The sequence below is a fragment of the Monoraphidium neglectum genome (assembly GCF_000611645.1).
Source record: "Monoraphidium neglectum strain SAG 48.87 unplaced genomic scaffold scaffold00989, whole genome shotgun sequence".
Taxonomy (NCBI): domain Eukaryota; kingdom Viridiplantae; phylum Chlorophyta; class Chlorophyceae; order Sphaeropleales; family Selenastraceae; genus Monoraphidium; species Monoraphidium neglectum.
This window is the reverse complement of record NW_014012639.1, coordinates 732-16,390: the sequence shown is the minus strand read 5'-3', so window position 1 is coordinate 16,390 and position 15,659 is coordinate 732. Positions and strand designations below refer to the sequence as shown.

General features: G+C 61.3%; 3 protein-coding genes across 3 annotated transcripts in view; all 3 read right to left on the bottom strand.

Annotated features, from left to right (window-relative positions):
* MNEG_6208 (plastid ribosomal protein S20) overlaps positions 1-1,207 on the bottom strand; it is a gene marked incomplete at both ends in the record, with an annotated part of 2,014 nt that extends 807 nt beyond the window's left edge. The window contains 3 exons of the mRNA XM_014045319.1: positions 333-386; positions 891-971; positions 1,070-1,207. Of these exons, the coding sequence (XP_013900773.1) occupies positions 333-386; positions 891-971; positions 1,070-1,207 (273 nt within the window). The remainder of the gene's footprint in view (positions 1-332; positions 387-890; positions 972-1,069) is intronic.
* A 5,336-nt stretch (positions 1,208-6,543) lies between these two features.
* Positions 6,544-10,152, bottom strand: MNEG_6207 (hypothetical protein; the record flags this gene model as incomplete). The annotated part of the gene is made up of 9 exons (XM_014045318.1): positions 6,544-6,643; positions 6,962-7,050; positions 7,337-7,413; positions 7,652-7,754; positions 8,015-8,122; positions 8,446-8,517; positions 8,732-8,781; positions 9,077-9,217; positions 10,101-10,152. 9 exons carry the CDS (start codon positions 10,150-10,152, stop codon positions 6,544-6,546), a joined length of 792 nt encoding a protein of 263 aa, XP_013900772.1.
* A 1,419-nt stretch (positions 10,153-11,571) lies between these two features.
* Positions 11,572-14,082, bottom strand: MNEG_6206 (hypothetical protein; the record flags this gene model as incomplete). Its single annotated transcript, XM_014045317.1, has 6 exons — positions 11,572-11,587; positions 11,976-12,110; positions 12,477-12,593; positions 12,831-12,889; positions 13,390-13,685; positions 14,040-14,082. 6 exons carry the CDS (start codon positions 14,080-14,082, stop codon positions 11,572-11,574), a joined length of 666 nt encoding a protein of 221 aa, XP_013900771.1.
* Positions 14,083-15,659: the final 1,577 nt, after the last annotated feature.

Here is a 15,659-nt window from a genome sequence, read left to right as displayed (position 1 = left end):
GCCACCAGCTGCTCCAGGGCCGGGACCTGGGGGGGGGGGGCAGGGTGGGTTTAGGGGAACGGGTGTGGTAGAAGCAACAGATATTGTTGACCGTCTGCCGACGGAATTGGCTCATGCCACAAAGTGGCGGCGACGTGCCCAGCCACACAAGCAGCCGAGTGCCGCTCAAGGGGAGGCTCCCGTCGCACAACGCACGCTTGGCGTCGGTGAAACCAACAATGGCGCGGCGTGCCACGCGACTCTCGCTGTCCGCCAGGCGAGACCAGGCGGGCGGGCGCACCAAGCGTCCTTGCGCCCGGCAATTGTGCCGCGCGGCATGACCTGGGGCGCACCTGCTCGGCAGCACCCTCCGGGGCCTTCACCAGCGCCTCTGACAGCTTGAGGACCTGGGGCGTTGGGCGGCGCATGACGGACGGGTTGCTGCTGCCGGGGCTGGTTGGAAGGGGCTAGGGTGCTGGGGAGGGCGGCAGGTGGCAGCAGGGCGGCAGCAAGGCGGCGCATGGCCATGCCAGCTGGCTGCGGGCTGCCGAAAGAGTGCTGCACATTGTCGGCGGCCGGCACACGGCTCCTACACGGCGAGGGGGATGAGACTGACGCGACGCGCCGGCTGCTGGTGTGCTGCGGCGACGCCTGGCATGCTGGCTGCTGAGTGTGTTGTTGCCATGGGTTTGCTGCCGCAGCGACGCGGCGCATTCAGCGCCCCGGCTGCCAAAAGCGAGGTGCACTGTCCCGGCCAACGCTGCTTTATTAAAAGATTCCAAAAGAGCCCAGCGATGCCGCAGCGCCATCCTCCTGGCATTGCCAAACTCAAGCAGGGCCGTCGCGACTCCTTGCAGCTTGTCAACGCGACCGCCACGACCGCTACTTGAGCTGCGGCAGCCGGGCCGCACCTTCTTGATGCGAGTGGCGATGGCCGACTTGCGCCCCTTGTTGTTCATGCGCCGCTCCTCAGCGAGCTGAGCGCGCTTCACCTGCTCGCCGCACATGTGCAGCGCGGAGGGCCAATGGCTGTCAGGGCCGCACAGGAGGCTTGAGCGCCTATTTGTCTTATTCAAGCACGGCCGCTCACCGGCTGGGGCGTGCGCTTCTTGTTCTGAGCCTCCGCTGCCACGACCTGCAGGCTGCGCCTGGCAGGAGCCACCACCACGGCAGGCACGACACGCGGGGCAATGCCCGTCCCGAACACAGACCGCGTGCGGGCCAGCATTGTGCTGCTGCTGCTGCTGTGCGGTCGAGGTGTGTGCGGCCGACGGCCACGGCGGAGGAGGTTGAATGCGCTGATGTATGTAAAAGAGTTTTCAATCACAATGTGGGGTTCAGCCTTCACCGCTGCGTGCTACGCCCCTTCGCTGCCTGGTGCCTTCGACCAGACTCATCCTCACAAAGCATTCCTGAACGCTCACCCAATAGCCACGCCTTGATAAATACATTAGGATGGTTTTTTTCTCAAAGGGTTTACTGCCGACCGTGTTGCACACACTTGCAGCATGTGCTTGACCCGGAAGTCAAGGCACATGTTGCGATGGCCATGGTACAAACCTTCAGATGATGTGTACAGCTCAGACAAGGCCACGCTAGTCAGCTTTGCAGGACCAACAACATCATCTACAGACCGGTATGTGCAACCCCATTATCTTGTACCCAGCAGCTGAGGCTTTCAGCTACGGCACACTTGCCCTCAAACTGCACATGACTGCACAAGCCCTATTGACAACTGACACATTGCGCCAATTCAACGCAAGTCAACGCCGTAACAGCCACTTAAGTTGACATGTCCCAATAAAAACATACCATGTCTCAAATCAGATCGCCGCCGACAGTGATGCAAGGTCAATGCAGGGGCCCGCGTTGCATGGTTGCATGCGGCAAGCCGTGCGTAAAGCCGCATCTACGGCCTATCAATAAACAGCTGCCGTTAATATCATCATCAGTACTTGGCGATAATGTAGATCGCGTGGATGACCCCTGGGATGAACCCTAGGAGGGTCAGGAGGACGTTGATGAGAAAGTCCTGCGGAGCAGCGGGCGATGGGCGGAAGAAAGAATGATCAGATGCAGCAGCACCCGCAGCAGCATGCAGCAGCAGCGGCAGTGGTAGTGGCAGTGGCGGCATTGAAAGCAGGCAGCAAACGCCACTTCTGCCGCCAGGGTCACCAGTGCAATGCGCCCTGCCAGAGCATGCACTCGAAAAGTCTCATGTTGTGCGCAGCACGCGTGCTTCCAGAGCCCAGACCCTGACACTGGTAGCAGGGCGCACCTTCCCGCACGTCCCCTGCTCCAAGAACACCCCCAGTGGCTGCGTGGTTTGTTGCGTGGCGGTGATAACCATGTGAGGGGGGCATGGGGGGCGGAAAGCGGTTGTGGCAGGGTAGTGTAATGAACCAAACCTGGCTGGTGATTCAAGGGTAGAGCAACAACCTGCTCAGCAACTCATGCAAACATGTACACGAGGCAGCAGCTGCGGGCACGCCAGCTGTGCCACACCACCGGCCCGCAGGAGAAGGGGCTGGGCGGATGCATGCGAAACGGCCGCAGGCTCCCAGCCGCACCGGCAGAATGAACGCCGCCAGGCACTTGAAGAAGTCGCCGCAGGTGATTGCCATTGCAACTGGCCTGGCTCAAAAGAGTTGCAGCTGCGTTTGGGCGGGTTTGGGCAAAGGGGGTCCGACTAAGCCCGCGATGATGTTGGCTGAGCGGCAACAACCATGCGCGTTGAGGTCGGCAGAGCGCCCCGCACTCCAAAGTTGGCCAAGATTTTGTGCCACCACCAATTGCTTGCAATCCCTAAAGCACACCGGTGCGAAAATGGGGCGCGCCGTGCGTAGGCGGAGCACTGCTGTAGTCAAGCGGTGGTGCGTCTGATGCAGTCTTCGAGGGGTAATCAACGTAGGCGCGATTATCGAATGTTGATTAAATAAGCTCTCGAAAAGCAGAAAAACAAGTAGGGGTTGCTCGTGTTGTGTGACAACCGTGTCGGAAGTTTTTCAGGTTCACAGTCGGACAAAATGAAGACAAGACGCTTCAGCAGTTGATTATTTTGATTGAGTTGGGCTTGCGTCCCAGGATGTCTGCGTTCGGTGCATCCCGCAGGGCATGGCAGCTGCGCGCACCCCGTTGGGGCTGCGATTCGTGCGTCTCGCTGCCGCCGCTGCACTGCTGGCAGCGCTTCGCTGCGATGACAGAGGGTGGCGACCGTGCACGGCGCAACTGGTTGTGCGTTGAGGAGTTGAGCAACCGTAAGTATAATGGCCATCGTTGATAAAGACCAGTGAACCCTGGTGGACCAACCCACACGATACCCGTCCCTGAAGTACACATTTGCAGGCGGCGCCCACAAGGCCTAGGTGCGGATAAAATCACCCAGACGATGCTTCCGCAGCAGGGACTGCGACATGGCATGTACACTGGACCCTTGGACGCATGGCTGAATGAGACCCCGAATGGCCGCCGTGCGGCCAAGCAACGTGCCGACCGATGGGTTTGCTGGGCAATTGATTCAACCCCTTTGATTGACGTCTGCCGCCACTGATGTGGCGTGCACCGACCGGGGCACTGGGACGCACACAAGCACAGTGGTTTACAGGTACACAGGCAAATGACCATAGATCAAAACTCTGATGTGAAATGTGACTGTGCCATGGTGCCTGGCACATGTGCTTGCGTGTACACGCAAGCAGCACAGGCTGCCAGCTGGCAGGCACGCCGCCGCCGCACCTGATGGATTGTCAGCCACCAGAGTTGTCACACAACTCCGTTGTGGGGATGACGCTTTTTAGTACCTCATGATGATGTAGACGGCGTGGATGATTCCAGGTATGTAGCCCAGGATGGTCAGCAGGATGTTGATGAGAACGTCCTGCACACATGGCCGCGGCACAACCAGTGTTGCCCGATGGTGTCCTTGAATGGCATGGCTGTCATAGATCATTTTCTATGCATGTGAGTGTGTTCAGGGTAGCAGCAGCCAACATCCCCCTTTGATTCTTTTGTCATGCAACTTAAACATGAAAGAGCCATCAGCAGAACAACAGTACCCGCCCTCCGCCTTCTACGTAGTTTGCGACGGAGGGGGCGGCTTGCAAGCCGCGCCCTTGTGCCGCCAGCATTTGTTGTGGCTGTGCGCAAGCACTTCAATTGGGGCGAGCGACTTGGACAATGCATCCAGTCAAATAGCGACTGGCAGCGCCCAAATGTTTCCCTAGATGCTAAGAACGTTCAGAGCCGCCTGACCTTGTCGCAGGCTTCCTTCCCCAGGAAGACACCGAGCGGCTGGCGGAGTAGTGTCGGAAAGCAGCCGCAAAGGCATGCGTATGGAGGTGATGGCGCAGAGTGGCTTTCCGTTGTCAGAGGAGAACATATGCATGGCCTTCCATTCCCATGAAAGCCAGCACCTCGTCCATAATCGCGTGGTTTGGGGGCGGCGCTTTAGACCCGCGCCGAGTTGCCTTTGAGCGGCTGCTGGGGCCGTCACGCGTCGCTGCAGAGCACATCAACATCCGCACCGGCAGCAGAAAGGCTGCAAGGCACTTGAAGAAATCAGAGCAGGTTATTGCCATCGCACTGCCTTGAATATCTGTTTTGGACGCCGTTGAATAGAGTGTGAGATTTCCGACCCTGCCCTGGATGATAGCATCGCCCGGCACTGTCAGGCACGGAGGGGAAGCTAGTGACGGCCATGTCGCTGTCAGTGCAGGATACGCTTGCCAGGCCCAGCACACCTTTCCTGTTCAACGATCAAACTTGTATTCGGCCCTGGGGCTGCCGCCGTTGCCGCGCAGTGCCAAGGGAACGAGGATGTGACGAGTCCCTGGGTCCACCGTGTCACGGGAGCAATTTTGAACCGCATGTCTTGATACAAACGTAAGACAATTTTGTGTTGATACCATCTGCGGTACTGTACTGGTCGTGTCACGTAGCGAGCGGGGACACGCGTGCTGCCAGCAGCAATGACAACCCCTCTGCTGCTTTATTTCACTGCCATCTGCCAATCGCCCAACTGATGACCTCTTTGCTTCGAAAGATTGGTGGCGGTTGAGAGTCCCCCCTGGTGCAATTCTGTCAACCAAACATGATATGATGGACAGCAGCAGCGGTTTCCTGCTCCTGTGGGGTTCATCCGACAGCGCCTGCCCACACACACTTGCCGCAAAATCAGCATTTCTGACTGATGTGTCACAGATGCATCAGTTGGTCAACCATGCAGAGACATGCCACTCTTTGATACAAACGAAGTTGATGTAACACGAATCCACCGGCAATATCATCGGCAATTTACTGCATGAAAGATGGCAAGCAGCTAGGTGATGACATGCAACAAATGCATATGCCTCATCATCAAGCGTGCAAGCAATAGCATCTTCAGCGGTTGTTATAGGATGATGGGGTTGCAGTACCTTGTTGAATTCTGACTGACAGCAGGCCTGTGTGTTGTGTTTAGCCACTGCATCTTCCTGCAACTGGTGGGCGATGTACACTGGGTTGATTGGTGCTCCGCCCACACTGCACCGCACCGGTCCAGCGCTCGTTGTTGTGTGGAGCTTGGCACTCAGTCTGCCAGCAGCAGCTTCCTGCCAGTAGAGGGCACGCAGGTGCTTGGGTTCTGGAACGCAGCTGCAGCGCGCAGATAGGCAGGAGCGAGGCGAGGGGCGTGTGATTGGGTTGAGGCAGGTGACAGCGGGGCTGTTTCTGACAAGAAACAGTCGCATGCAGCGCGCAACCGTGACACGCAAGGGAAAAGCTGGGGCAAGCAGACGGCTGGAAATGCAACTAGTGCTAGGGCACAGACACATTGAGCAGTTTCAAGGTGCCGCTGCAGAGCACGCCTGCCTATGATGTATTTGCACTCTCGGCAGGTTTGCTAGAAGAGGCAACATTCTACGCAGCACAGACCGGTGCAAACATGAACGACAAGACCCAAGGGAAATAACAGAAGCTCACCCAGGCACAGGGGGGCGCATGTGGCGTTGCTGGCCAGGGCCGTTCCGCAGCAGGCCTGGCGGTCAGCGGCCGTCAGGGATGTCGATTTGGTCATGGGAGAGTAGCCCTTGGGCCAGGCAAACTCTGGATTTGGTAATGTGGGAAGTGGGAAGAGTGTGAGGGTGCGACAGGCCGCAGTCATGTGGGGAACAACGGCGGGCAGGGTGTACTGGGAGGCGCTGACCCGCAGGGCAGTGAGCCAACAGGTGGCGACCACGATCCAGGAGGCCGCGGCGGCAATGACAAGAAGCTTGCTCCCCAAGGCTGAAGGGTGATCCTAGCGCGCGGCCGTCGTCAGACAGGCTGCTGGCCTGCTTGCACGCGTGAGGCCAAAGCGGCGTCTGATTGCGAGTGTGCACATGCGTAAACAAGCGCCAAGTTTGCCGGCTTCAACTTGTTTTCAGAACCCCACTGCAAGTAAAGCTGCCAGGCACAGACAAGGCCACGCGCGTGAGAATTTGTTGCCTGGCACGCCGTCCCCCCTGCCGGACAATGTTGTGTGAACCACCGGTCGCCTTCAGCTGCCATCTCATACAGCAAGGCCGTAATCGCATATACGTACAGCCATCACTCACGACACGTCTTCAGGGGCCAGCCATTGGAACGGCGGTACTCTGTCAGCAGCACCGGCTTGCCGGCGTTGATGAAGGACGTGTAATTGGCGCACCTAGGAGAGTTCGGGTAGGGCACGTGGATGGGTGAGTGTCGAGGTATGAATCAAGGTCCAGGTGCCCAGGCATTGCGATTGCATTGTGCAAGTGTTAGGCATAGTGCAGTGCCACGCATCGTGGCTGGCGGGAGGCCGATGCGAAATCAGTTCAGGTGGCCGCCAGCACGAGGCGCGTGCTTGCTGGCCGGCCTCACGTGCTGGCCCCAAGCGTGCGAATTCAGCAGGCCGCATGCAGAATGGCGCTTGCGGGCCTGATGGGCATGCATGCACAGCCCAATTGCAAGCAGACTTGATGGCAAGCCCGCAGGCACTCACTCGCCATACTGGTAGCACTGCTCAGACAGCACCATGTCGTGCACGGCAGCCATCTCTGGCGCCATGTAGAAGTTGTTCTTGAGAGCAATCTGGGGAGAGTGTGGGGGGGGGGTGGAAGAGAGGGTTGGCCATCAACGCGCATGCGCAAGCGCAGGGTGTGTGCGTTCTCCAGGATGCACACATTTGTCCTCCATGCACGTGCGTGCACACGCCCGCCCCCTGCAAGTCTCAAGGACGCAGACCTACACAAGACATCCGCAACTGGTTAAATCGTGTTTTGCGTGTGTGTCGTCCATGTGAGTGCGCCTGAGCGACGTGCGCCCCCTTGTTGCCATACTGGACGCAGGGGGTGGTGGTGCCAGGCAGGGTGCCCACCGAGAGGTTGCGCGCGTGTGCCTCATTGGCAAGGAACAAGTTAAAGCCACGCCACTCCTTGTAATCCAGGTCGCAGCCTGCAGCACGCAGGTGGGGGCAATTGGCGGTCGGCTCAGCAGCAAGCAGATAGCTTGCTCCCCGTGTCAGGCGCCTGGTCCGTCGTCAACGAGTGCTGTATGCTGGGTTGTGGTAAGGGGCGTGCTGGATTGGCCGCGCAAGGTGCGGGCTGTGCCACGGGTCCAGCTGCTCGCCTGACCGGTTGGTGCATGCGCTCGCAACTGGGTGCACCCGCCGCAGGCTGCGGGCCAAGCTCACCGGTGGTGTAGCCGGTCTGCACGCCATTCTTGATGGGGCACTTGTAGAAGCCGGTGTTGTAGCCAGAGTCCGTCTCGAAGCCCTGCACATTGTCAGGCTCCACCTGACGTGGTGGTGGTGGGGGGGGGGGGTGTGAGGTTGAGACACTGCTAGGGGCTAAGGGGCGGCCATACAATGACCGCGCAAGCATCAGGTCGGCCGCCTGCGCCGCAGGTCGGTGGTGCCGCACCGGATTGCGGCGCCAGCGCCCTTGGGGACGCTTGGCGCGCATCCGCACACCCCCGATGGCCCGCCCGCCCGACTGGCCGCCAGCCCATCCCATGGCCGTGCGTGCTTCCGGCTGACCACGCGCCGGGAGCGCACCCCGTCGCAGCCCTTGGTGACGGCGAGGTCCAGGATCTTGCGGGTGATGTTGAGCACCTCGGGGCAGGTGATGTCTAGCCACAGCTCATCGGTGTACGGGGGCTCGTACTGCGGGCCGGGGAAGATGGGGGCAGAACCGCAAAGCACACGGCAGGTCACAGTATCAGCCACGATGACCATTGTGGTCGTGCATGTCTGAATAGACATGCGCGAAAACTCGTTTGGCAGGCGGGTGTGGTAATCGTGTACACCGTGCGCCTGGCAAATGCTTGGCACGGTCAACGTGCACCCACTGCGTTTGAGCCGCAATCATGCATGCAAGTACTGGCGTACGGATGCAAGACTCGCCGCCTATACACACACTTCAGTTTGCGGCGTTTGCACATGAATCAAGGGCACCCTATAGATTGTACGAGAAAATGTGCGCTCACCGGCTTGCCCTTGCACCTTGCAGGGTACTGGGACAGGAAGGGGTTGTTCACCTTGCCACTTGGCCACGTACCCTGCAACCACGGCAGGGCATCGAACGTTGCAGCTTGCGTGAGCCAAGGTGTAATGTTGGGTATCAGGTGATGCCGGGAAGGCCGGCGGCAAGCGCGCCATCCTGAGTGCTACGGCTCTCAGTTGCCGGCATTTTGGCACTGTCTGACTGGCCAGCGCACACGTGCGACCGTGCGTGCTGCGTACCAAGGCAGAATGCTGCCGCACAACACTCACCGCCTCAAAGTAGCACATCACACGCACACCCCTGGACTTGATGTTGCGGACTGCCATTTGCAAGTTACGGCAGCATAAGACAAGGGTGTGTGTCGCACGGCTGTTGAGCTGGTGGCTGTGTGCTGAGCGGGACCGCTGGTGACACTTACTTGGCGCTTTTGGGGCCTTGCATACTGCCATGATCTGGCAACGCAGTGCATGTGTGCACACGCCCCCTTGCACGCGCGGCGTCGTCATGCAAGCTTTCCGCTGATGCTGCCAGGCTAGACTGCAGATCTTGGTAAAAGCAAGTGTTTGTTGGATAGCAACCAGGTGCGTGTGCAGTACGCAAGGCCGAGGGCTCACTCGTGGTGGCGGTGTTGTCGAAGACGTCGACATCGTACATGTCGAGACGGTCGGGGCCCTTGACCAGGTCGGCCGGGTAGTTGAAGGGCGACAGCTGCCACTGCCACTGGATGCGCTTTGGGGGCTTCCACCAGCCGGCGGCTGCGCCGGGGCCGACGGGGGGCGAGGGGGCGGAGTGGGGGAGGATTTATGCGGGCTGAGCGTAGGCGGCATTGCGTGTGTTGTGCAGGGGGACACCCAGAGACCGAGGGACCCTGCTGGGGGGTGGGGCGGATGGGGGAAACAAGCAAGCAAGTTGACGGAAGGTTCGAGAGGCGGCTGTGGGTACATGTGTCGGCTGGGGGCGTGCTGGTGGCCTGAGTCCCAGCTGTGTAGAGCTGTTTGCCTACCGGAGACAGCTGCGAGCAAGGCGTGGTGCGCGGGTAGCAAGGATGGAGAGGGTGGCTACTTTGAGTTGATTGCTGGGAACGGTGCAGCCAGCTGGAAAGCGTCAGCCGAGGCAATGGCACCCCTGCCCAAACGGCATCGCAGGCCCGACGCTGGATTGCGAGCCACACAATGAGGATGGTGATTGAGCCAAGCTGCCCACCCTGAGCTGAGACATCTGTAAGGTGTGGAGCAGGCACGATGAAAAGGAGAGGAAAACCAGGTGTCAGGGGTTGATGGGCGCGGAGAGGCAAGCGGGCAATTGTTCATCCGAGGTGTTGCCGCCCATCCAGATCAGCTCGCGGCAGACAGTTGATGGCAGGCTGCAGCCTGCTGCATGAGGAGGTCAAATCAGCTGCCTACCCTGAGCAGAAACAGCTGCAAGTCAAGGTGCGGAGGTTGCAACAAGGGAAGGACGGCTAGTGTTAGGGTATGATGGGAGTAGGGAGGCTCTAAAATGCAGGTCAGGCTAGGCGCTGGCATCCGTTCACAGTACATCAGCGCGCGGCCGAGGCACAGCTCGCCGAAACGTTGCCGCCCCGAGGCAACCGTGCCAGCAATGTGCGACAAGACTGGTGGCCCCAATGGTGGAACTCACTGCTGGCCGCAAGGGCCATTGCCAGCAGCGCCAGCAGCATGTTGAGCGCCATGTTGGTGGGAGCAAGGGGCGGAGCCTGCGCGGGCGGGGGGAAGGACGAGCCGCCGCCATGGGTGGAGGGGGGCATGGGTGTCCTGGTTGGGCGCTTGTGGATGTTCAGGGGCACAATAAGCCCTGGATCCTTTTCATTGCCTTGGTGAGAGCAGCAGGCGTGTGCGCATCGACGACCCCATGAGGGGGGGCGGCGGGGGGGCCGGCGTGCCTCGGGTCACAATCACAGGCCGCCTCGGGCTGGTGCACATGCATCCTGGCTGCACCGCCTGCCTCTGAGAGCATGTCGCAAGGATGACAGATGGAAACATGAATGCAGATTCCTTGAAACACACGGAGGCCAAGCGCAGGGTCCCCGCTGCCTCCCGGCAAGATATTTCGAGGCACGCAGCCAAGAGCCAACTCACCGAATTCGCCCAGCGGGTGTGGGGAGAAAGATTGTAAGGGATTAAGAATGTGCAGGGCCTTAAATACTCTTGATTTTTGGGCTCCTGGCCGCCGACTGTCCAGACGCCGCCATAAACAAGTGCCCCCGTCGGTGCTAATGAGTCAGCACATCAGCCACCAGCATGGGGGCCGCAGGCCTAGATAATTCAAACAAGATAATAATGCGGTTTTCCTAGATGGCGGCGTCCTATGCAGATGGCGAGCAAGGGGCGGCGACAGCAGACGGTTTGTGAACACAGCCAGTGTGTGCTAACCGAGGGTGCCGGAATCTCTCCGCATTGCTTGTAGTCACGACGGGCAGCGCGGCAACCAGCGCCGGCACCTCCTCGTCGCCGATAGCGATGGATGGAGGTGCAACGATGAGCGCGTGAACATCACAAGCTGTCGCTGCCCAGATTTTTGCATGTTGCCAGCCGTGACTGCTTTGTGTTTGAGCCATATAATCGAACGAAGGTGATGCCACATGGCTATACATTACAACAGTCGCCCTGTCACAGTGCAGGCGTGCAGACACCTCCCTGCAGCAGCTCACAAGGGGAATGGCAGCCGCCGCCCGCCCGCACCCGCCGCAGCTGACCCTATCCTCTGCGGCGGCCCCCACTCTGGCCGAGCCAGACCCGACGCCGACCCCCAATCCTGACCCCCCAAACTCGCCACCGCTGCTCCACCGCCGCCACTAGCCTTGCCAGTCTGCTCGGCGGTGGCCCCTGATGGATTTGCCAACGCTGGTGTTCCTGATCCCGGGCCGCCCGTTGGCCACCAGAGCAGCTTCCACACCAGCGAGTAGCGCGGGCCGGGCGCCGCTTTTGAGGGCGACGATATGCGGTGGGGCATGTCTTGGTCCATGAGGATCACCCTGGGGTGGTGGGGTGCAGTGGGGAGGGGCCGGGCCGCCCATGTGATCGTGCGTGGAACAACATGCGGCGGCGCTCAACACGGGGTGTGGCTGTGTGCACGGAAGGCGGCTGGCGAGTCAGCCTGGCCATGAGCTGCGGAGCAGGATATGAAACAGCGCGAAATGCGAGGGAGCAGGGCGGATGGGTCGCTGCTGGCCTCGCAGCGACGCTGGAGCGGCGGGCCCCCCGCAGCAGCATAGCAGCCATTGGTGCTGACCCAGGAACCAGAAACGCACCGCGACAACCCCAAAGTCCGCGCATATAGAATTTGCAAACGCCTCCAAAACGAATGGCTGGCGGCGCGTCTCGTTGGCAAACCCCGGCGCTGAGCGCTGCAGCCGTCTAGCCGCACGGATCCGACCCTGCTGCCCTATTCGCGCCGCCCCAGCTGCTGGGCGCGAGCCGCTGCCCCTGCCCTCCCGCCCCGCACGGCCCGCAAGCCCCTCAACCCCGGCCAACCGCCCTCCCAAGCCCGGCGCACCGCCCTGGCCGCGGCTGCACGAACACGCCGGTGCCAGTTTCAGGGTCTGCAAACAGCGTCTCCGCGTGCCACTCCTCGCGCCACTCGTCGTTTAGGTAAGCCATCATGGTCACAAACATGGGCTTGCCGGGCTCCCTTGGGACGACAAGGCGGCGGAAGCGGCGTTAAGATGGTGGTGTTTGTGAAGAGGAGGGGAGAGTGGGTGGCAAGTGAGATGGGTGGGGGGTGGCGCGTTGACGGCGGGCAGCGAGAGGCTGGGGTGGTTGGGGTGAGGGCTGCAGGGTTTGGGGATCGGAAGGCGGCCAGGGCCTTGCGACTCCGGCAGCTTGCAGCGGTTGACAGCACTGTGTCGAGGCGCACATGACGGCGATCCCAGGCCGCCGCGAGGGGGCGAGGCTGCGAAAAAACGTATGCCATGCGGAGGCCAGCCCGCATGGCAGGGCGCCAGCAGTGCTGCAGCTGGAAGCCCTCCCTGTCCAGCGCTGCAGCGAGCGCCGACACATATCAAAGCAGAGGGCGCGCCTGTTGTAATAGTAGCCGGCGTGCTCCACAAAGGGCGCGGCCGGCGGCAGGCAGGCGGGGTCTGCGTCCAGGTGCCACTGGCAGGGGTCGCCATAGCTGCGGGGCCGGGCGGAGTGCAGCGGCGCGGCGAGGCGTTGATGGCGGAGGCAGTGTTAAACGAGCCTCAGCCCACAAGGGTGTCACGGGACTGCGCCCCGGTTGCAAGCACATGGCCTGGGCAAGGCGCAGGGTCAGGCGGCAGCGAGGCTGCTGGGCAGAAGTGGGGGCGGCTTGTCCATGTAAGGGCCCGCACTGTGCAGATAGGGCGGCGTGATGCACCCGCGTATGACTCACACGACTGCGTTGGCGACGTGGCTGCTGAGTGCCACCTCCTCGTCATCGTCCAGCAGGGCCTGTGCGTGCGTGTGTGCGCACGTGCGTGCGCGCGTGCGAGTGTGTGCGTGTGTGTGTGTGTGTGTCTGTGTGTGTGTGTGTGTGTGTGTGTGTGTGTGTGTGTAGTTGGGGGGAAACACTCGCGGGCATGTATTGGGGCAGGTGATGGGTTGAGGGGCAGAGGGGTGGCAGCCTTGGATGGCTTCATGCGTGAGCGATCGCCAGAGGACAGTTGGTGGCTGGAACCTCTGACCTTGGTTTTCTGAATCAAACCCGAATTCAAGCGTCTGGGGGTCAGATCAGGAGCAGTTGCAGGTATTCACGGCGTCCCTGCTTGCTGGCTGCACCACTTGAAGGCAGGCATGTACCTCGGGCAAGCGAGCAGCACAATGCACAGCGCCGCCTTCATGCAGCCGCGGCTCCCCCACACCACTGCCTCCAGAGACCTGCACTATCCAGCCCCGCCTCGCCCTGACCTGGCCCCGCATCGTCACTGGTTCGCCCCCCTCCCGCCCCTCACCTCGCAGGGCATGTGCGCCACCAGCCACTCGGGATACATCGCCGCCAGCCGCGCCTGCAGAGCGATCGCGGGCGGCGGCGGCGCCTCCCGCAGCCGCTGAATGACCTCTGGCCGCAGCCCAAACGTCGCCGCGTCGCCGTCGCGGTCGACGCAGGCGCGCTCCCACTTGTCTTCGGGCGGCGGCCCCGTGTGGTCGTGGTCGGGGGACGTCAGCCAGGCGAGAAGTTCCCGGCGCTCTTCGTCTGTGAGGAGGCCGTCAATCACTACTGCGCTGCTCTCGTCCTGGCGAAGGCCGCCTGGTTGTGGGGCAGCGGGCGGCGTGGAGACGGATCGGCTTGCAAGATGGGCATGCATGTGCACTAGTGCGCGCACACGTGAGTGAGAGGGGGGCCAAATGCGAATGTGCTTGCGTGGACTCGGACGCCCATGCACATACGAGTGGGGATTTCTGCTGAGGGAAGCCGATTGAACCACAGGTGCTGCAACATGGTTGGTTCTGGCCCGACCATACCCTGGCACGTCTGCACTTCTACCTTTTACCTGCCCGACCCTTCCTTTTTTGAGTGATGCGCCAGCCTGAGGTGTCCGTGAAGCGGCCCGCGGCCCAATCAGCCCACAGGGGGCTCTCAGCTGCGCCCCCACCCACGCACCTCTGCTGGTGGGCACCTCCCCGCGGTCAAGGGCGACGCTCATGGCCAAGACGGGCGCCGCCTCCAAGGCCGGCACCTCGCCCCCGCTCGGCAAAGCCGTCGCCACAGGGCGCACCAACGAGTGGTGCGCAGCGTGCGCGGCGCGAACGGCGGCAAGCGCGTCGGCGAGGGTCATGGCGGCGTGCCTGGGAGGGGTGAGGGGTGCGAACACTGACACAAGCACTGGGTTCAGAAACAAAGTGCGCTGAATAAACTGCGCATAATTCACTGCGCAGGATTCACTGCAGGCGCATGGAGGTGAGTGCATTCCTTTCGGACACGCAGCTGCTAGACCTGGGTAGCTGTCTTCACGATGGCCCCTGCTTGCCCCCAAGCCATTGACGTGCGGCTGCTTAGAAGCTACACGCCTGGGGGCGGCGCGGGAGGCCGGCTGGGGATGCTGCACATGGAGGCGGCTGGCGGGCAGCACGGGGCGCCTACCTAGGCTGCGCGGCCGCCACTATGGCCGGGGCCACCCCTAGGTCTTCCACCAAGATACTCTGAAGGGGGTCGAGCACACCGTGATCGTGGTTGGGTGTGGGGCCTGTGCACAAGCACGCTGGCTGCCCAGCAGGCGGCATGCTTACGTGGCTGGGGCAGCCGGTGCCCCGCAGACCGAACCATGCCAAATGCTTACTTGGACAAGCAGGCGGCAGGCCGCAGCTGCACAGCGGCGGCGCCGGCTACACCAACTCGCGACAATCCCCGCTCTCACCCCCCTCCAAGTCGCCCCTGTTCGCCCCCCGGCTCACGTTGATGTCAGCGGCATGCTGCTGAGCGGGCCCGCCAAGGAAGAACACGAGGCGGCCATTGCTGTACATGGCGTCCTCTTCTTCACGCTGCTGCTGCAGCTGCTGCTGCTGCTGCTGCTGCTGCTGCTGCTGAACGTTGGCGCTGGCTGCTGCCAAGGTGCCGACCTCTGACTGCAGCAAGTCCGTGTTGACCAACAGCAATCGGACGTCGACGCCAGGCCATATGGCCTCGCGGTCGGCATCCAGGCAGGCCAACTCGTCGGGCGTGAATCCTGACAGGACGATTGCGCTCGTCGCGGTCGCAGCCGCCGCTGTGCATCGGCACCCATGCCGTCGCTGTCGTGAAGAGCACGCTCGTGACGGCGCAGCCCTTTGCTGACACAGAAGCGAAGTCCGTGTGTGCCAACTCCTACCACTAGAGTTTAGTTTGCAGTGCATGAGCGGCCTGCTGCCTCTAGCGGACGCCTGTTTGATTTCAATTTGTACAGCCTGCCTCCTTGTCTGGCCGGCTCACACGTCTTTGGCTATACCGGTATAGCTAGACTTAACCAGTAATCCAATTAAATATTACTGCTGTCTACAGTACCGTGTGCCAAGATGATCTAATAGAGTTACTGTACGTGGAGGGCAGCCTTGAAGACAATGGCATCTACAGTGCGAGGAAGGAGCTTCAAGTTCCAATGGGACACCGTGCATCCTTAGAATGAGGTAGGGGCTGTTGTGCATTGACACAGGCTCATGACAGCAGTCAAGTAGGTGACCCTGTAGGTGAGCAAGCCTGGCGCCCCGCAACATGTCACAGCGTTGTTTCTGGCGCGCCGCGCTCGAG